We start from the raw sequence: 21567 nt of genomic DNA on the forward strand, positions 1-21567 counted from the left end.
GTGAACAGACTGTAAATATATGATATACAGTCCAGGGCGTTTCTTGGCTCAAAACAGGCTGTAAATTTTCTTGGGTTTTTCAGAAGGATAGGGGGCAGATGTTCACCAATCTTCAAAAGACTTGAAAAGAAAAATTGTAAAGACTTTGAATATTTTATCATCTGCCGTGCATAATAAGGTCTTAAAAATCAAAGAATCTGGAAAATCTTTGTGCAAAGAACAAGGTTGAAAATCAGTATGGGATAGCCATTATCTTTAAGCTCTGCATCGACACTACATTATAAACAAGCATGATCATTAGATGGAAATCACTGCATGACCTCAAGAACACTTTCAGAAATCACTGTCTCTGAACACAGTTCCCTGTGCCATGCACAAATGAAGGTTAAAGCTCAATCATTCAAAGAAGAAGCATATGTGAACATGATCCAGAGACAGCACATTCTTCATTGTGCCAAATTACATTTTAAATGGCAAAGCAGAAAGGTGTTGTGTGATTAATTGAAATTTCAAGTTTCTTTTGGAAAACATGGATCCAGCGTCCTCCAGACTAAGGAGAAGAGCGACCATCTGACTTGTTATTGTGCATTAGTGCATATGGAATTGGCTAAGTTATTACTGTACTGCACATCAGTGGTGTATGTTGATGAAGAAGTCAGTGAATTTTAGTATTTTATAAACAAATAAATGGAATAAAGCTTGAGTAAATGAACATTTTTGTACTTTTGATTGGTTTTTTGCTTTTCCTTTCAATGGAAAACAAAAACTTCTTTCATGGGTGACATAATGAGGGGCTCAAATACATCCAAACCGCTAGGCGGCAGCAGCCCGCGCAGCTCGCGCCTGCACGGCTGGAATCAGGAAAAGACAGTTGACGTTGTTAGGCCTTGCTAGATGATTGGCGAGGTAAGATGGCGGCGCCAGAGGAGCCAGAATTATCCCAGGCGCAGACTGAAAAACTCCTCCAATTTCAGGTAGACAGCTGATATTCCGCCTCAACTCGTGCCCGTTTGAGACCTCGTGTGGCGATGCTCTGTCGTCGATAGTAACAGGGTGTGAACGTAGTGTGGCCCGCATGTTTCAACGCTTTTTTGCACAGTCAACTTCGATAACGTTACCCCCAGCCCTCACCCGTCAACTTGAGTCAGAGCTAACGTTAGCGAAGCTAGCGAACACTAGCTAGGCTGGCTAACAAGTTAGCAGACTTTAAACGTTTATATATTTGTCGCGCGGCTCTCACGCGGGTATAAACACTCCAGCTAGGTCAGTCCGTTCCACCATTACCTGGTGTTTAATGTCATTTTTGACTCAACGTCAACTTGGGCTGAGGCTAGCTTTTCATTGACGCTCCCTACATAACACTTGCTGAGTTAACATTAGCACAGCTGCCACTGAAGTTTCTGAGCCACACAATAGTTGTAGCTACGCGAAGTCACTCTGTCATTATATGATAATAAACCAAATACATGCGATATTGCTCCATCTCCATTTGTAGCCTGCTCTAGCTTTCTTTGGCCGTTGGTAAGCTAACTGTTGGAACCACTTGAATTAACATTACATACCATCGTGCTTTGTTCTCTAGATGATTTATCTTGTTTTCGAGGTCAAATTCCTCCCCAAACCCCGTTAAAGGACACTAAATAAGATAGGCGATTCAGACTATTATTGTGTCATTGTTGCTCATTCTTAATGAAGAATTTGTGAGAGACAATCCAAGCTTAGAGACGACAATTTTCTTCTTTTATAGTCCACCTATGGTCTTTTTAATCTTTCGGGGTTTTTTTCTGTTTGTTTGTTGTTGTTTTTTTAATAGGATTTAACCGGTTTGGAATCAATGGACCAATGTCGTCGAACATTAGAGCAACACAATTGGAACATAGAGGTACAGGAGACATGCTTTTTTTATGATTTTCTATTGACTTAATATACATATGACTGCTGAAATAAGAACAACTGGCTTAAACATTTGTTTATTTCAGGCTGCAGTACAAGACAGGCTTAACGAGCAGGAAGGAGTTCCCAGTGTGTTTAACCCTCCACCATCCAGACCACTTCAGGTCAATACAGCAGATCATAGAGTATATAGTTACATCGTGTCAAGGCCACAACCCAGGGTAGGTCTGGAGACTGGTATCTATTGTTTCACTATACAAAAATGGCATACTAGATTCTTTTCAACTCTGGCACATACTTCACCTGTTTCTCTTGGAAATAGTGCTACTTATATGCTGTGTGTAATATTACGTGTGTAACCTTTAAGTGTCTTTGAACAAATGTTCAGTCTAAGTGATTTTGTAGTTTTTAGTTGTGTTTTATAGTTAAAAAGATAGAGAATCTCTCATTTTGGCAATGTTTAAGGTGTGATGGATTGCACTGGTGTTTCTTTTCAGGGGTTACTAGGATGGAGTTACTATTTGATAATGCTACCATTCAGATTTACATATTACACACTTCTGGACATATTCAGGTAATTAGAGCCTTTAGGTTTTTAACTCACAGTTGCTGCATAAAGCAAAATTCCTGATTGCAACTATTATATAAAATGTTTTTTGTTCCAAGGCTCGCCCTGCGGTTCATCAGGCCTGATCCTCGTGGTCGTGTGACAGACCCCGTTGGAGACGTTGTGTCTTTCATTCATAGTTTTGAGGAGAAGTATGGGCAGGCACACCCTGTCTTTTACCAGGGAACATACAGCCAGGTGAGAACATGGATATGGATGATAAAAGTATATTTTCGTTTCTGAAGTGATGTTAAGACAGCTTAAAAGATAAAACCGCCTTTGCTTATTGTGATACTTGTAGGCACTGAACGATGCCAAAAGGGAGCTCCGCTACCTATTAGTGTACCTTCACGGAGACGATCATCAAGACACTGACGAGTTTTGCCGGTATAGTTTTTTTTTTTTTATGCCCACATCACCTGTAGCCACTATAGGTCCCATACTGTCTGATGCATGTGTTGTACAGTTGCTGGTGTACAGGTACATCTGCTTGCTTTTTGCTGCATGATGTAAAGACACATCCTTTCTTTATTAACAATTAATTAACAATTTATTTGTTCTAAGCATATACACATAAAAAACATGTTTTTATGGTCCTGATTTGTCACATTCCAGCTCCACATTATGTACTGAAGAGGTCATTACCTTCCTCAACACACGAATGCTCTTTTGGGCATGTTCAACAAGCAAGCCTGAGGGCTACAGAGGTATGCATGTTTGTTGCTTATTACTGAGTTGCTGTGATAAATGGGAAATAAAGTATAAAACAGGTTGAAGTGAGGAAGTGCCCTCCTTGTTTTTGACTTAAAGAATGATAAGAAAAGAGAGCACCATCTTTGTTGTGTGGAGGCGGTCTAGTTGTAATAAAAAAACGCTCAGTTTGAACATCCATGTGCAGTTTTATTAATCATCATTAATGGAGATGTTGTTTCTAGAAACGGTCACATGCTGAGTCTGTAATGTCATTTTTGATGCTTGGAGAAGCAACAAAATCCCTTTTATTGCTTTGAGCTGGCAGTGAAGGGTTTAAAGCCTAATTTGAATAGAAATGATTTGCCTGTGAGCTGCCACATGTTCGATGAGGTAGGATTCGTTTGTCCATTTGTGCTTGGTGTGAACTGACTTTTAATTAAAATGTAGTGTCACTGTTATTACAGGAGATTTGACAGTGTAATTTCTTTTTAAGTGTCCCAAGCGTTGCGAGAGAACACCTACCCATTCCTGGCCATGATAATGCTGAAGGATCGCAAGATGACAGTGGTCGGCAGGCTCGAGGGTCTCATTCAGCCAGAGGACCTTATCAACCAGCTGACGTTCATCATGGATGCTAACCAAACATATCTAATGTCAGAGCGCCTTGAACGGTACAGAAAATTGATTAACTAACACTGACTTGCATGACTTTAAAAGATCTTCTCGACACTTAAAAAACCCCATTATGTTTTGGGGTCTTTGCCTTCATTCGACAGTGTAGTAGTGGAGAGTAGACAGGAAATGAGAGAGAGAGTAAAGGGCTCTGGGTTGAACTCAAACCTAAGCCGCTGTATTCAGCCTTGTGACATATGGTCGTCCATTAACCCCGTGAGCAAAACTGCTCTCTGTTTATGTTTAACTTTAATTGTGTGATAGTTTTGATTGAAGTGTGACCATCACAAATTATTTCATCACTTTCTTTCCCCTGATTACTGAAGGCAAAACTGACCATTGTGATGTTTGTGAAAAAAGATAATAGGCAACTAGTTAAGCTCATCGTAAAAGCTAATCGAAGCCCTGTGGGCTCGCCTTTTGAGTGCTGATTGGTTGTTTGCCAACTGTCAGTCACTTGTGTGTGAAATGTCTGTGAAGGTTCTCAGTCATCCAGGTCATCGTAGTCAAAGGAGCTTGCAAAGAAAAGCGTCTGGACTTCTTTAAGTTGCTTGAAGACGTTTCACCTCTCATCCGAGAAGCTTCTTCAGTTCTAAGGTCAAATGGTGGGGAGTCCCAGATTTAAACCTAGTGGGAGCATCCCCCCAAAGAGGGACAAAAGGACCCCCTGATGATCCTCTAGTCGCCTTAGCCAAGGTGTGAAACTGGGTGTGGGTCCCAATCAGCCAGGGTTTCGGGTGAGCTCATTGTGAAACCTGGCCCCACCTTATCCCCACCGAATTCCTGAGGTCAGATGGCCCAGGATGTGAGTGGGCGTTCAGGCGTCTGGGGAGGGAACTCAAAACTGGATTATAGATGGCAGACAGTTGGAGTCGTAAACCCCCGCCTCTGTTCAAAGATGGTTGCTCACAGTGGACATAGATGACTTCTTTCACTCCTCTTTCAAACCATCTGTCCTCTCTGTTCAAAATGTGAACATTGGCATCCTCGATGCTGATGGCTGCTTGGGACCCACACCCAATTTCACACCTTGGCTCAGGCGATTAGAGGATCATCAGGGGGTCCTTTTGTCCCTCTTTGGGGGGTTACTCCCACTAGGTTTATATCTGGGACTCTCCACCATTTGACCTTAGAACTGAAGAAGCTTCTCGGATGAGAGGTGAAACGTCTTCAAGCAACTTAAAGAAGTCCAGACGCTTTTCTTTGCAAGCTCCTTTGACCACTGGTGTGTGAAGTACTTCTGCCTTAGACCTAGTCCACACATACACTAATATTTTTTTTAAAACAGTTTCCCCTTTCTCAAATAAGTGTGCACATGAGAATCCAAAAACACAACTTAGATGTTGTTCAGAGCATGCCCAACCAGTAGGAGGTGATATAACCCCAAAATATAATATTAATACAGAGAAGTGTACACATATTTTTGCCTTAGAAGGATTTCCAAAGGTCAGTTTTGTTAGTAGATGAATGAAAATGGAAAAGTCCAATTTCTGAAAAACACCCATGTTTGTTTTGGTAGGAGGCCCATATTGTTTAATTTAATTGAAGTGCAAGGACAAGGACACAAGGCTAATTTAATGACCACAGCTTATTATGGCATGGACAATGATGTGTAGATGTAGATGTGGTAGTCAGAGATATCGACATGGCCGGCATTTGCGGATATACACAAAACAATAGTATATCATTCACTGCTTAATGCCTCACTTTGTGTCGGATAAAGACGTCACCTTTTTGTTTCAGCGAGGAGAGGAACCAGACCCAAGTGCTAAGGCAGCAGCAGGATGAGGCCTATCTGGCTTCGCTCCGTGCCGACCAGGAGAAGGAACGAAAGAAAAGGGAGGAGCAGGAGCAGAAGAGGCAAGAGGAGGAGAAGGTCCGACAGAGTGCTCTTGCTGAAGAGCGGAGACGACGAGTGAGTCCTGTTTTGCATTGATGGAAATAAGAGATTTTTTTCATGTTTGCATTCTGAGTTTATGATTAATGTTGTCACTTTTCCAGACACTTGAAGAGGAGAAGGAGAGGAAGTCGGAATGTCTTCCTCCAGAGCCTCCTGCAGATGATCCTGAAAGTGTCAAAATAGTGTTCAAGCTGCCCAACGATACACGAGTAGAGAGGCGATTCCTGTTTGGCCAGTCTCTGACGGTGAGCATCACTCCCATTTGCCCTTGCTTAATTTATCTACTTTTAATAATTGTTTTGGCAAAGTGTCAGGTTTCTAGTAAATGATGTTTTGTAGCCACATGGTTTAGCTTCCTTATTTGGTTTTCTCATCTAATTGCAGTAATTCAGTAGTCAACAAATTAATTTTTACATAATTTCATGTTATTAGAAAAAAGTTTCTTCTCTTGTTTCATTATGAAAGCGTCATTTTGTTATTTTTCTTTCACAGGTAATACACGATTTCCTATTCTCTTTGAAAGAAACTCCAGAGAAGTTTCAGATAGTTACAAACTTCCCTCGCCGAGTCTTGCCCTGCCTTCCCACTGAAGAGCAGCCCAACCCACCCACGCTGAAAGAGGCAGGACTCAGCCGCTCCGAGGTGCTTTTTGTTCAGGACCTTACGGACGATTAATAGAAAACATACCTCTTCTACAGCGAGGAAACATTTTCCTCTGACACCAACCCATCCTTTTTTTCTTTTTTCATATTTTGTTCAATGGCCATTATGCATAAGGGATCATTGAGATAAAACCCTAACCTGGAAAAAAAAAATTAAACCACCCTACATCTCTAGTCCTTGTTTGGTTGTGTTTACAGGGTTCCCAATAGCCTGGAAAGTCTTGAATTTTATCAAATAAATATTTCTTGAAGTCCTTCCTTGAACTCATCTATGTGTGGACAGAGTTTGATTTCCATCACTTGTACTTGCCCCGGTTAATTCGTGTTCTTTCACACCAGTATTTGTTGCAGCACCAGATTAATCATCTAATGAAATGTTCTGAAACAGCACAATAGCTTTGTGCAACACCAGAATCATAACCCAGTCGTTCTTTTGTGGGCATTTGACCCACCAGAATGTGTTAATAGTTACATTGAGGATGCAGAATGGAGATTTCTATGATGGTGTGTTTCCTTAGCTAACTTTTTTTTTTGGTCAAAGTTTTGATGTTTGATCCTTGTCCCCATCCAACATCCTTTCGCCTTGAGTTTGTTTCCCCTCACACTGACTAATGAGCACAACAAAATCAGTCTGAGTTGGGTTTGTTACCGCTGTGATTGTTAATCCATGTGGTTTGAAGAACAAATGTACCTACTTCAGGGAGCAGGTTAGTGGTTTTGGACTTTGAGGATAAATGGGAACCCTGTTATAAATGAGCCATGACCTGTACATAAGTTAGCTATTTAAAATCCCTAAATTTACCATATGTTTTGTTTGACTCCTTTGTGTCATGAAATGACCAAATGCAGATTGGTTACTATGTAAAGCAGACTGCCGCAAGCTCATGAAGTTCAAAGATACATTATTTAACAAGAAGCCACAGCTTTTACATGTGGCTTTATCTAGTATAGTGCGAGTCTGCTCATAGTGTGCCTGTGGTTACTCATAGATGCCTGTTCGCCTGTAACATCTAAATGGGCTCATGTAAAGATGTAATTTTCCAACTATAAATTAAAAACATTTTAAAAATGTGGGTTTATTGAGAATGAACAACACTTGCATGCAGTGATGAGATCTTATTTCTCTCTTCTTTTTTTTTTTTTTAGAATGACCTGATGTTATTTAAAGTACAATGAGCCATATATCCCCCCAACCTTGAATAGCGAGTCAGATGACAGTTGTGATATTGGTATACATCATACATTTATTAGTGAACAACCCTCTCAAATCAGCCACAACAATTAAAAAAAAATATGATTGCACTACTTGGTAAAGCATAACTAGCAACTTTTCATTTAAAAAAAGTACAAATCTTAAAAATTTCAAACAGTATACAGATGTGTATATATATAATACACTAACTAGTTATGTTAAATGCTACAAACAATATGATTCCAATGGAATGAAAAATTATAACATTAATAAGAACCATTTCCTATATATAATATATATTAGTTGTTTTCTCCCCCTCCCACCCGCCCCAATACAAACATGGAAAAAATGAGGTAACTGTAAATGTGCAAGTACCAAAGCAAAATATCTGCCTAACACAGAACACATGCCCCTGGCTCTGTTGGTGGGTGGGTAGTCTGGTGTTCAGGCGAGGGCCCCTAGAGGCCAAGGAGAGTAAGAACAGTAAACCACTATCCCACCACAGCAAAAAAAGAAAAATCATTGGTAAACAATAAATGGCGTCTACGGAGCAATCGATCACAAATCCTAAATAAATTTTAGCTGCTTATTGGAACACAGTTTTCCACCACACAAGCTGTGAGATTATTCAATAACTCTTAACAGAAAGACTACAAGACTCTATTCTCAATTGTCGTTAAAAATTACTTCATTACCTAGGCCTTAATGGGAGGTTCTTTTTAATTAATAGGGTAACTGGATATTGTCAATTAAATATTTACTCCAAAAAGAACAGTGCTAACATTAACATGAATTAAGGTAATCTATATGTGAACAATATATTTTTAAGATATTGATACACTGAGAGCAAGAGCCTGATAGGCAGGTACAGTACTACACTGAAATAAGTATGACAACACTTTCTTTTTTTCCTTTTTTCTTTTTTTTTTTAAATCCCTTAAACTATATTGGTTTTCACTTACATTGTTTAGGGGTATTGGTATAACATGCTTTAAGAATACATGGGATCCATGACAAACTATTGCATTCACGCAAGTGAGTTTTCATACCTAAAAGCAGAACATCTAGCACCTTTTCACTATGGCTTTTGATAAACTACAGTAGTTTCAGAGCATGTAATTTTCAGTCGTCAGGGCAAGAACAGTAACACAATGTATGTAAGAATTTCTGGATTCAAGACCAGTCTTTTTTTTTCTCTTCTTCTTTTCTATAAAATGAAATTAGCGCAATAAAATCTTGTAGTCATTCAGTTCTATTACAAATGTGTGCAGTACAATGCATGGCAGTTATCAGCTGAGCGTTAAGATCCAAACCCCCAGAACCCGAAGCCAACTAGAGCTAAAAATCAGTTGGGATCTGGTTGACAAGCATGCATATTGTGCACCATTAAATAGGTCCCGACCAGATTTTGAGAGATCCTCCACTATAACACTTGTTTTTACTTTTTTTTCCTTCTTCTTCTTGTTTTTTTTTTAAAGTCATGCAAAACACCTCTGAAATAGATCTGGGAGTGAATTAGGTAGGATAGTGTGCACTGTGGCACGTTTAGAAATGGGATCACAACCGCTATGTCTGAACATATGGTTTGAGTACAAGAACAAAAGTCAAACAGGTTTGAATAATACACTTGTAAATGAGTTGCAGTGTACATTGCCTCTTTTCAGTGAATATTATTAACATATTTACTGATCTTTTTTTCTTGCATGCCTGTCTTTAAATGATGTAATATCTACTATTTCAGACAAAACTGAATATTATAATTGATTACATTAAATTATTTATGGTCTGAGGAAAATGACCAAACTAAATTCAGATATACCCTTTTCATGGCATCCTTTCCATCTGAAATGGACTGTTCTCCTTTATTTTTATATACTGAGAGGCCCTGAGTGATTTTTTTTTTTAAACTTACAATATATGCCAGCGAATAGATATGTACACATAGGTTAATTCTCAAAGCTGTGGGTTTAACTCATTAAATGGCTTTTTTTCTCTTGAAGGTGGCACACATCAACGACTCACATTCACGTAAGAAACAAAATTAAAAGGAAAAAAAAAAAAAGGCAAGATCCCTTTACACATAAAAGCAAAGGTTACAACCGCCTGTTAGTGCTTAGTGGGGCAGTTAGGAGGCAAGAGAGAATTAAAAGCAAAAGTTCATATGTTGCTCTTTTCCCTCCCACCCCTAATAGATCCTGTTTTCTTTTTTTAGCATCAACGCAAGCAGGGAACTAGAAGTCAAACAGTGTTTCTACACTACTGAACACTCCAGCTCCGTGTCATTTGAAGCCCGCTCTGATCACTGTAGAGCTGGTGGAGTGTCATCAGTGACTTCTACAAGGTTTTGTCAACATTCTTCTGTCTTCAAACGTTTATCTAAAAGCATTCACACTGAAGCTATACATACAGTTGGCTCTTTTACAAACACCATTACCATGGCCTAAGACAATGACCTGACCGAGTTACCAGATTATAACACTTACACAAACATTGTTAGTGCTCTAACTGTTTTCTTCAATGCATTTTCTCTAGAACGTAAAACCAATAAATAAACCTTAAAAAAAAGGAAATAAAACAGCATACTTTCAAAACAAGTGGAAATGACATAGTATTTTCAGGATTAGTAACAGGTTTGTGCTTGTCAAGGTCATAAAAAGGCAGATCTGAAATCTTCAACAGTAGGCTATATATGTATATAGGATTTGGCTCACAAACAATGAAATAAAAAGCCCAGTCTTCCTAAAAGGGGAAGAAAAATGTTCATTTAAAACTCGCCACTCACTGCACATATTGCTTTCTGCACAGGTCTCCAGAGCACTATGGCATCAGCATACCCCTCAGAAGAGTACTCCCATACTTTAAATACACAGCCATGGTGTATTCATTCACATGCTAAGTCTTCTCTCATGGCGCTTTCTGAACAAGCAAGCAATTCATTTAGTATGCTTCTTTGTCTTTTCTATTTCTTTAAAATTTGATAATTTTGGTGGCAATGCTTGATTAAAATATTGCTAGTCTGAATCAACAGTTCATGCAAATCCTAGCATGCTGCCCTGTATCCAGTGGTTACACAATGCATTGGCTCTGTGAACAGGACAAACATACACGCACAATATGCACACACGCGTACACACTTTGCCAGAGGAACAATGCTGACGTGGAGAGTGGATGAAGCACTTGTGCAGTTATGCCGGATGACCTCGAAAAGACGCAGTCCATTAATCTACGACTGCTTTTTGTACAGATCCGTGTTCCAGAGTGGATTATCTGGGGTAGAGGATACCCCATGGTTGCAGTCCATAAACCTCAGGCTTAACAGAATCTGCACTGAACCACAGCAAGTCACACTTTCACAATAGCATCGGCAAAAAAACTAAAATAAAAACAAACAAACAAAAAAACAACCCTAAAAACAAATAATGGATAAAACCGTTAAAAGGATCAATACATTATTGCAGAACATACATTATTAACAAGTCACTTTGCCCAACACCTACACAAACATGCATCTATGATGGTTAGGTGTCGCCTCCAAACACAGATACCCATGTTGAAGTACTCCTATTATTTTTCTGCTAATTGCACACGGTGTCCAGCCATCATTATCCAGGCTTCCGACTCACCTCTTCCAAAGCAGGACCCCCACTTTTCACAAACGCCCCAACCAAATCCATCAAATTTAAAAGAAACCCTGTAAACAAAAGCAGCAAATAATGCATTGTAGGGAAAAATCTTTGGAATCTGCAACGAGGGGGCAGAGAAAGAACTGGCTGGCGATCCCAGATCTCTGGCTATAGGCTGCGATAGGCAGTGGGTTTCATGTGACTCGGGTGATGAAGCACAGCAGAGGTACAACAGGCTCCAGAAACAATCCTGGATTGCTTTTTATTTAGGAAGGGGCAGGAGTAGTGGGTTGGTAAGCAATAATTACTGGAGGACGCAGGGGCAGGTGTCCCCAGCTTTGGGGCAGACTCTGGTGTGTGCAGCTTTCCAGTTCAGCACTCAGAGACAGTTCTCACTCCACCTCCCGGTGTACGTCCGAGGCATCGGCTCGGCAAATAGGACAAGTGCGATTGGTCTGAAAGCCAAACAACACTCAGTGTAAAGACAAAGTCTTCTAAACAAAGTGCTAAAAATATGCTTTTTAAAGGTTTAAGCAGACATCCGCTTACCTTTAACCACTTGTCCACACACTTGGCGTGGAATTCGTGGTTACACGGTAATACACGAAGTAGCTGCCTACACTCAAAGTCACTAAAGCACACAACACACCTGAAGGGATGGAGGGGACTGGTTAGTATCATTAAGCCAATCTACACTTACTGAATCCTACTGAAAAGTGAGAGATGATCTTACAGCGTTTGTTCAGATAGATGATTCTCTGAGTTGAATCTATAGGACGGAAGTTGCTCTATATCTGCTTTTGTGAGTCCTCGTGGTTTTGCTTCACCCAACCTCTCTGCCAGATTCAGTAATGCCTAAGAAGAGAGAGAGAGAGAGGGAAATTATGTTGATGTTTTTGGTGTTCCTTCTAGGTTTTTGATCCACATATAGAAATGAGAATTGTATTTTATAGGTGTTTTTCAGCACTTGTACATGAAGTCAGAATTCAAGAACAATGAGCGCTATGATGCATTTGTATTACTGCAACCCTTTGCTATGTACCGTCAATTCAGCGTGGAAACAAGTTTACATGTGACAAATGAGCGATTAACAAATTCACTAACTTCATAGTTCTCCATCTCCACATCATCCACATCCAGGTCTAAACTGATGGCTGGGCCCACTGCTGTTGGAGGCACAGGAAGCATTGACCTGAGCATGCAAACACACAGAGACAACAGGTGTAAGAAAGAACTGAACCCAAACACATAATTTCTCCTTGTCAAAAGGCAGCACATGCCGTGCAAATACTAGCACTGAGTGGCAGCTACATTGAACCTCCATTTATTTTTAGACAGCAGAGATTCAAAAGTCATTATCATCATCAATATCTGCATAAATTTAAAAAGGATATGAAACACTAAACATATTCCTGTTTGAGTGCAGCTAGCCAAACAATGTAGAGCCACTTACAGCTAAAGAGTAAGTGGGTGAACATGGACAGTATATCCTAAAACACATTGTTGCAGCCAGAGCCAGCTGACTTTTACTAATAGTGTCGCTAGTTTCCTCTGAGTTATCAAATCTGTCACTAGTTCGCTAATATAAACGAATGTAAGTCTATTAATCCACAACCAACCACATGACTTCACACTCCAAACTGACAGAAGATGGCGCTAAACATGTTTTTATAACTTTAAGTACTTGTTTCTGAAATCCAGCTTCACAGAGTTGCATCTATGTTAGTTTTTGAGAGCAGGGCTCCTTTATATGTGTAGCATTTCATGTCCCCTTTAACCCTGATGTAGCTGCAGTCAATCATCAAGCCCATGCACTAAAATCAGTGTAATCAGGCAGTTTTTATTGAAAAAAAGTATATGATTAAAACTGCTATATTTCATCAAGAGGTGTGCTTTTCCTGCAGATACTCACAGGAAGTAAGGGAGGAAGCCTGGGTAGTAAGATGGGGGAGGGGGAGGTGGGGGGAGAGGCTGCTGCAACCGGTATCTCTGTCCACTCATTCGCCGGGGCAGCATGTGTGGATATGGCTGCAGAAAGACACACAGTGTCAAACAATTCAGTGTTTAAAGTTGTACCTTTTCTTCCATTTTACCTTCAAATGACAGTAAATTCAGTATTAATATTTTACAGAAATTAATTTTCATGCTTTGAAGTTGATGTAAAGCAACATTTGAAACAGCTGGAACAGAATGTGACCAGCTACTTTTAAGCACAGTAATAATATTACATTTTCTATGTTAAATAAATAGGGAGCCAATTATTACAATTTGCAAGTAATGTGCCTAAAACTGCTGATTATTCAGAGAAATTGTTCTCATACCAGTCACAAACGTGAATCACATGAATTACTATACAGTGCAAAATGCTTGAGCTACACCCCATTTCTTTATATTTCACTAGGAAAATGGGAAATAGATGCAGTGATTTATTAAAATGCGCAAACATATGCTGAAAAAAAAAGTTTGTACAATTCTAACAGGCTTGAAAGTCAATATTTGTTTGTAGTTACAGTGCATATGGTGAGTTAATATCTGACAGTACTTTTCTCTGTTCATAATTCCATCAGTTAACAAGATTACCAACATCACAGGCTCAAATGCTGCTCCAAATGACAACAGGGCTTCCACTGTGTTCTACAGATTGATGTAGACACTGTACTGCTACTCTTCTGACCTCCGTGTACGTATTATACCAAATCTTTCAAATTTGGGTTCACTCCATAAGACCTGTTGCCACTGATTTTCAGTCCAGTTCTTGTGTAATTTGGCATACCTCTGTTTTTTCTCCCCATTTCGCTTCCTTAAGAATGGCTTCTTGACAGCCATCCTTCCACTGACACCATTTCTGATGACGCTTATGTAGATGGATCAACTGAAGGGCCAGATGCGTCTCTCAAGTGTCTGTTCTTTGCTTTTCCCTATTTCTTAAGGACACAACTTATCCTGTTCATCTGCTGCAGATAGTTTTTTAGGCATGACACTTTTTTTGTCCTCCAATTACCCTTAATTTTTAAGGACACACTGGACAACATGTCAAGAAATGCCAAATGTTCAACTAATAGCTCTTTGCATCTTGTTGGCACAAGTGCTATTTTATGCCTGTCAAACTGTGTTTTCATTCTGCGACAAGCTGCTAGTAACAAAATAGCTAAAGATAAAATTTAAAATTGGTTCTTTGCCAAGTTTTCTATTATGTGTATTGAGTTAGGTATTTTCCTTATGCTTTAATGTTTCATAGGTCAAAAAAAAAAAAACTCATCTGAAAATAGTCAGGTACAAGGAATGGACTGAAAACGAGTGAAAAAGGAGCAGCTTTGAAAGACCTACAGAAAATACAATTTACAAATTTGTGCAAAAATGTGTTCAGTATTTCAAAAACTCAAAAAGGATTGTTTCAGTTCAGACTCTTACTTTGTAGATATGAACACAATGTGTCTGTTTTTTCATATATACATGAACACATTGTAACCAATATAAGTATTACTACTTTAGATTTCTAACTTCAATTTCACACCTCAAAAATCTTAATCTTCTGTAAAGCTTCTGGCATACTTAAATGCATCAGTGTGTATGCACCTACTCAGATTAGAGCACACTGGCGTGTGAATTTGAGACGCTTTCCATGCTCTCTGCTCAACCCAAAACCACCAGGGCATGTCAAAAACTAGGAGATCATTCAGTGGATTCATATTTTCAAAGTGGGAAAAAAGTTTTTCTAAACAGACAAGTTAGTTCTAACTCAATTGGAATACACGCATTTACCAACTACTGACTTTATCTTGACTTATAAATATAAATATAGCTGGTAAAGGCAAAAAGTACATAACGTTCAATCAAGACAATGTAACTGTAACATTGGAAGGACTCATCCAACTTTTTGCAGCAGTAAAGCTAACATTAATGTTAGTTCCCTAAAAAAATAGAGCTCCAGTTGTTAATCTGTTTAACTGTGCGAGTCACAGGCTGTCTTACCACTCCAAAGGGAAGCTCCTGATGCAGAGGCTCTTGAGGAAGATACTGAAGGGGCAAAGAAGGAGGCAGCGCTGGTGGGTGATGAGAGGGAGGGTAGGAGAAGGTGCCTAATGGGTGCTGGTCCCCTCTTAGGTCAACTTCATTGTCTACCCTCTGTAGAGGCTGCCAGGAGACAGAAAAGGTCAGCATCGGGTTAAGCATGCAGACTGACCAACAAGCGACAATATTCTCTCTTTTTCTAGATTTTTATTATAGAACAAAAATATACAGTGCAGTACTCACCATGCGTGGGTGCTGAGGCTGTAAAGGGACAAACTGGCTCAAAGGAGTAAGGTGCGGTGGCTGGTGGGGTGGTACAGATGGGGTTGGGTGCAATACAAAATGTTCGCTGGAGATCAGGGGTGGGAAGGCTTGATAAGACACCGGTATATGCTGCATGGTACATGCCTGTATGAGCTGAGGAGAGAAAACACCACAAGAACAAACATTTAAGTCAATTTAGAATCAAACCCAGTATTTTGAATAAGCCTCCACTTAACCAAAGCAAATTTGCTCCTTATATTCACAATAATGCAGCTATAATGAAAGCGTGTAGTGAATAGAAGCAATGTGCTGCATAAAGCCACACCACTGACATTACTAACACAACACCAGTCTGCTTAATAACAGTTAAAAAACAACAACAACAAAAAAAAAATTAAATATGCCAAAAATCTTATTTCACACTGCCTGACTCATTTTTATGCTAACATGAACACTAATTTACAAATCCAAGAAGCTTGTTTGCTAATCATGAACAGTGACAGATTGCATGGCTGTTATGGCGTGCTACATGGATGCCACTGACATTTGGGCTCTTCCTTTTCAAACTCACAGGAGGAGGAAGGCAGCAGAGCAGAGAGAGCTGTCCGCTGAACATTACCGAGCATGCTGGGAGCTGCTGAGTGTTGCACCCTGGAAGGGGCTGCCCGGTGTGCATGGGAAATCCGTGGGTCGTCACCGTCGTAACAGTGTATGATATAGGAACCGATCCCTGGTGCATCTTTTAAGGGAACAAAGTAAGGGGGCAAGATGAGGCAAAACAAAAAAAAAAACAGATGTCTGTCTGTTAAAAAACATTTATTACATATTAACCCACAAGAGACTTAAAATAATATATTACTGTGAATACATCCAGTTAGATAGCACAGCTTAACACATTTAACAAATGGTAGAAACAAGTTACTCTCACTGTTACCTGGTCATGTAGATCCACCATGATGGGGCTCTGCTGGGGCAGGTGAGCAGCAGGGTGAAGCATGCGTGGTGCTGTGCTGGTGTGGCTGTACTGTCTGGACTCATCTAAAGGAACCTGTTGGTGGTGTTGGGAGAAAAGCAGATGATGGAAGTTCTCATCCTGGACCGGCGAAGTGTGCAGTACAGGTCTGTCTCGTCTCCCCCACTGGCGTCTTATTGGTGGGCTATATGTCCATATAGGGAAAAAACAAAACAACAACAAGTGATTGCTACAAACACTGAGTACATTGTATGAAGGTATATGGTCTGAAATTGTTCTAGAAACCATTTGACATGCTTGATGCAAAACTATACTTCAAAAATAACTCAAAACAACAATCCTGGAAGGAAAGACAGGGCTGAGAGTTTACCTTCTCCTGAGGTGCACTGGGGCGTTGCAGGGCTCTCCAAGGAACCTCCTCGGGTTTAAGGGGGCTGTTGGTGGCAGCCTATTTACTGCTATTTCCCATGGTCGCATTGGTGACGTCGTGCAGACGAGTCACGCTCTGGGAAAGGAAATCGTACAGTGGAGGCACTTGTATGTTGCCTCTGATTGTCTTAACCCTGCAAAGAAAAAAAAACACCAACAACAAAAATGCCAACTGTCACGTTAATAATCATGATTATGCTGCAGTGCTTATTGCTGTGTCTATTAACTGAGCATGCACCAATGATAAGTGAAGTTTATGGGTAGAAAATAAAACGAATATTAACCTTTTTAAAAGGACCCTCTATGTAAGATTCACAAAGATTTCCAGGATCTTAACCCAAATTGGATCAAAAAAGAAGGCTGATAACAGGATCACTGACACTATCTGCACACTGTTTTGGTTAGATTAAATATGAAACAAGAGCATTTTTATGAACTAACCTGTAAATTTCATAATACAAGCAACATAACAAGATATGTGACTTAAGAAAGTGTCTGTAACTTCATGTTTTACTAAGGCACAAGAGGATTTAATTGCTCCTAGGCCCATATCTCACTGCTTTGTTTTAATGACCTCATTCAGGACTCAGAATTTATGAAAAAGGAGCTAAAGTATATTCACCGCAGCTCCCTTTATTTAAGTGCTAAATTTAAAGGGAAAGCCAACATAGCAGGGTGTTGGGCCACCACGTGCACCTTTGGTGACCATTCTACAAGTCCCTGAAACAAATAGATTAATGGAAAACCATTCCTCCAAAAGATTTTCCCTCATCTGGTGTTTTGATGATTTTAGTGAGAGAGCTGTGTAACACGCATTCACTGTGTCGAGATCTAGTGTTTGCAAAGGCCAAAGCTTATGAGTCATATCATTTTCATACTCAAACCATTCAGTGATCCTTGTGCCTATTGGATGTGGCCATTGTCAGGTTGGCAGCACAATAGAACAGTGCTTTTCCAGACTCAAAATGGGCCTTTGGTAGATAAGAAAGCCCACAACCCACAAAAAAGTATTTTACCCTCTTTTTGTCAAGAAAATTCATCTTTAATTTGCAAGGCCAGATAAACCTACACAACAGATTCCACCAGTTAATAGCAAATGTAACACACACAAACACAGTGTTGTGTGAGGAGGTGCAAAAGTAATCATCAATTTCACTGACAGTCATTCTTGATGCTAAATAAATCAGTATGTTGTCCTCACACACACACCAAATTATTTTTCCTCATTAATTTCCAACTTAATGACATCAATGTATGACTTTAAATTTGGATTGTTAGCCACTTTTTAAAAAAATACCTAGAACTGTCCTATGCTTTCGCAGGCACTGCCATCTGACCAACAAGGTTTCATCCCAGGATAAAAGATATTATTCTGAACAACTTTATATTGATTTTCAGCAGCCCTACCTTCCAAGTGAACAAGCAGAGCCAAAGGGGAAAAAAAAAAATCATATCAGAATGCTCAGATCCCTTTCATTTAAAGTAAGGCTCAAGGTTCCTTTCCTTTTCCCCCTTCCCCTTTAATTTGCTACCGGGCTGTAAACTAAAACTGACAATTTCTATAACTCATTTATACATTATCGAATAAATATCACTTGAGCTAAAAAATAAATAAATAAAATCTGTATAAAATAGTAAATTCTAAACTACACCTCTTCTCTGAGGGGCCTCCTGTCTGTTTCACTTACTGTTGCCTACTCCGAGATATGAAAATGTAACAAACACATCATGTTGCTATTTACAGGTGCCTAACTGGACTAACAGGAACTGGATAATTACATCCAGCGGTATTGCCACTAATAATGAATTGTTTAAAAAGCCAGGTCGATAATATACACTACTTTATTCCGACTTTACTGCATTGTCTGTATTATACGTGGACATGACTTGAGTTAAACTACAATAATGCAATATCAACAGCTAAGGAATGTGCAAGCGGTGGTGTAACTGATGCGATTACATTGTGGGTGCTGATAAACAGGGGTCGCTGCAGCGTGCATGAACAAAAACATGGAAAGCCATGTGCTCATAAGACAAAGCAACAACAAAAGATGTGGTAGGTAAGCGGGTAAGCTCGCTACTGTGCAGCTTGTGAGGCCACTGCACCACAACATAATTTCACAACGACATTAGGTAAAAGCCTTACACGCATTGCTGCAAGATGAGAAACAATGATATCGGGGCATCCGCCAGTTCCTTATAACCAGGGCAAATCAGATGTCCCCTGCTGAAGGAGAACAGCTAACTTTAGACGAGCTAGGCTAACGCTTTGTCCAATGATGCAGCTGCTGCAAATAACGTTTGTTAGCTAGCATGCTATTACAAGATTTGGATAGATATTATTACAACTGCACATCTAAATCCACATAACAATTCTACACCACAGACAGACACAAGTATTATTCAGCAATGAGTTTGGTCACAACACACTGCCCATATCTTACTTTTTTTTTTTTAGCTAGTCTGCTTGTTCGACGAGAAAGGGAGATGTCAGGTGTTTCAGCCTTCGAAATGTCGTGTCCCATCAAGTTATCCTTGCACGTAACTGCCTCTAAACGACCACCACCATCGGCAAAAAACAAAAAACAAAACCCAACGTTAACGGACTTTCAATCTTCTCTGTTCGACAGCTTTTTTGACACTGAGCCCGACGAAGCTGCTATTAGCTTGCTAAAGTTAGCCAGCTAGCACACGCTTTTAACAACTGCATAAGGAGTCCGTCTCTCCCCAGAAGCCGCTAAAATGGCCCGTCGGTTAACCGGAGCGTTTACCTGAGCAGGAAATACCGTTAATTGTGTAACAAAGACAACGTTAGCTACCATAAGACAGAAAACATTCCTTGGCGCGTGTATGTTCCTTGAAATGCATTGTTATGGCGAAACCACGCCTCCTTCGCCGAGCGGCCAATCAGCATTCAACAAACACAGACGGCAGACATCCTGACAGTCTTAGCTACAATGTATCAAAACAAGCAGCCGCGCTTCTTACTTGTAGCTTATAAACAAAACGCCGCCGGAGGGGTCGCAGGGAAAGTAGTGCAGATGACCGGAAACATTCAATTAAGTGTTACAATTAAGTGCAATTTTGAGGTTTTACACTATACTTTCAAAGATTTTTTACATATAGATTGACTAAAAACTATGATGTATTCATTTCTATTTGTTAAGCTACCCACCAGTAAATACAGAAACCCCATCTCGACCTCCACAAGTTGCTCATTCAATAATGCATTCGCAATAATTCAGCAATATTCGGTACATGCATCGACCTGCTATTATTTGTTAATGCGTATTGCTGACTTTTATTCTTATTTTTATTTATTTATTTATCTTACTCAAGTAGTAAGAACCACTAATTTACATACGTCAGTTTTCCACTTTTCTCACTTTTCCTCACTTAAAAATGATTGAATATTTAGAATCAAATTACAATCAAACTTAGTCTACTAATTTTTTTGTTTGTTTTGTTTTTGTTTGTAGAGCACACTTTTTGAACTCAACAACAGCACTGTTGCACACAGTCTGTTTTGATTCTCATTGGAGGCCACCATGTCCTACTGTAGACTACCCAGCCGGTTATGTAATATTGCACTTGCATGATCAAGTCAGACATAATAAGGGATTTTATGTTTCTGTTGGCGACTGAATACAGCTGCAAAACATTTTACGTGATGCTGCACTTTAAGATTACCAAGCTTAAATGGGCTCACAGGCTACCTATTAGGCCCAATTTGTCCTGTAAGAATAGTAAATAATACAGGGCGTTTTGGGTGCTTCAAGGCACAGTACCGGAGCATTTCTGACATTTTGCATGCATTCGAAGGGTGCACCTATGCAAAGCTGACTGGAGAGTGCAGTGGCCGTATGCAGCATAGACTAAATGTAAACATTACAACATCGCACTCGGTAGCAGCAAAACAAGGAGGGGCTGGAGGTTGAGCAGGATGACAGCCCCAATAAGCCGTCTAACCATCTCCCGTTAAAAAAAAAGCAGCGCAAATCTTCAAATTTGAAAGCAATAAGAAGAGGAGATGTGTCGTTACCTGATTGTTAATATGCAACCATCTAGTTATGACTGATATTTCCCTTGTAATGTTCACATCTCGTTAGGCTAAGTGCGGCATCCTGTGGTCAGCTGTTCCCGTGTGGAACATTCCGTGGATTTCACCACTGCTATTAAAAAAAAAGGTGCTAAACATTACACTCTCACATTATCGGCAAGTTCTGTGTATATATTGTGCGCATTTGTGGCTTCTCAGCGGTCGAGACTGATTCCGTTGGAGCCACCTTTTCGTTTTGGAAGTGGCAGTCCAGCCCCGTGTCTGTTTTGACTTTCTGCAGTTCCCTGTTACACCCCCATTTTTGCGTATTTCAAGAGCAGAGAGCACACGGCGCGCTGCCATTTTTACCGTAATGGACAGAAAAAAGTGTGCCAGTCTGACTAGGAAGTTCATAGTTTCCCTACATAAAGTGTTTTATTTGCCTTCTGGGATTTGTGCGAAAAGGGGGGAAAGACATCTTCATCATCTTACTGAAAAAGGTTAATTAGTTACTTAAGATAACTAATTAACTCTATCCTTCAGTTTTTACATAACCTAAGACATCTTAGCCTGGGGCAAGCAAAATTGCCTAGAGAAGTAGTATGGAAT

At 39.8% G+C, this 21567-nt stretch overlaps 2 protein-coding genes across 7 annotated transcripts; one reads left to right on the forward strand and one right to left on the reverse strand.

The window, feature by feature from the left end:
- Window positions 1-822: 822 nt before the first annotated feature.
- faf2 (Fas associated factor family member 2) lies at window positions 823-7498 on the forward strand. The gene is made up of 11 exons (XM_004541088.6): window positions 823-974; window positions 1814-1882; window positions 1980-2114; window positions 2391-2467; window positions 2560-2698; window positions 2802-2887; window positions 3116-3207; window positions 3687-3864; window positions 5609-5780; window positions 5867-6010; window positions 6258-7498. The coding sequence occupies exons 1-11, from the start codon at window positions 912-914 to the stop codon at window positions 6438-6440; spliced, it is 1338 nt and encodes a 445-aa protein (XP_004541145.1). The 5' UTR covers window positions 823-911; the 3' UTR covers window positions 6441-7498.
- A 153-nt stretch (window positions 7499-7651) lies between these two features.
- Window positions 7652-21235, reverse strand: rnf44 (ring finger protein 44). Of its 6 annotated transcripts, XM_076891602.1 has the most exons (12): window positions 19739-19977; window positions 19364-19470; window positions 16861-17053; window positions 16452-16674; window positions 16089-16256; window positions 15497-15670; window positions 15215-15376; window positions 13155-13270; window positions 12347-12434; window positions 11976-12097; window positions 11792-11891; window positions 7652-11697 (listed from the first exon to the last, which is right to left on the reverse strand). In XM_076891602.1, the coding sequence occupies exons 3-12, from the start codon at window positions 16965-16967 to the stop codon at window positions 11635-11637; spliced, it is 1323 nt and encodes a 440-aa protein (XP_076747717.1). In that variant the 5' UTR covers window positions 16968-17053; window positions 19364-19470; window positions 19739-19977; the 3' UTR covers window positions 7652-11634. The 6 variants fall into 6 exon arrangements, with proteins under 6 accessions (XP_076747717.1, XP_004541142.1, XP_004541143.1 ...); XM_004541085.3 differs by lacking the exons at window positions 19364-19470; window positions 19739-19977 and adding an exon at window positions 20962-21235; XM_004541086.6 differs by lacking the exon at window positions 19364-19470.
- Window positions 21236-21567: the final 332 nt, after the last annotated feature.

Source organism: Maylandia zebra, linkage group LG2 (genome assembly GCF_041146795.1).
Source record: "Maylandia zebra isolate NMK-2024a linkage group LG2, Mzebra_GT3a, whole genome shotgun sequence".
NCBI classification, from domain to species: domain Eukaryota; kingdom Metazoa; phylum Chordata; class Actinopteri; order Cichliformes; family Cichlidae; genus Maylandia; species Maylandia zebra.

What these genes read in the sequence shown, in the direction of transcription:
- faf2 (XM_004541088.6), top strand. Translation starts at nt 912, where the DNA reads ATGGCGGCGCCAGAGGAGCCAGAATTATCCCAGGCGCAGACTGAAAAA. An exon ending in AACACAATTGGAACATAGAG is followed by an intron (nt 1,883 to 1,979) that starts GTACAGGAGACA and finishes TGTTTATTTCAG; the next exon opens with GCTGCAGTACAAGACAGGCT. An exon ending in ACACTTCTGGACATATTCAG is followed by an intron (nt 2,468 to 2,559) that starts GTAATTAGAGCC and finishes TTTTGTTCCAAG; the next exon opens with GCTCGCCCTGCGGTTCATCA.
- rnf44 (XM_004541085.3), bottom strand. Translation starts at nt 16,967, where the DNA reads ATGCGACCATGGGAAATAGCAGTAAATAGGCTGCCACCAACAGCCCCC. An exon ending in AGGAGCTTCCCTTTGGAGTG is followed by an intron (nt 13,271 to 15,214) that starts GTAAGACAGCCT and finishes GTCTTTCTGCAG; the next exon opens with CCATATCCACACATGCTGCC. An exon ending in GGCTTCCTCCCTTACTTCCT is followed by an intron (nt 12,435 to 13,154) that starts GTGAGTATCTGC and finishes TTGCATGCTCAG; the next exon opens with GTCAATGCTTCCTGTGCCTC.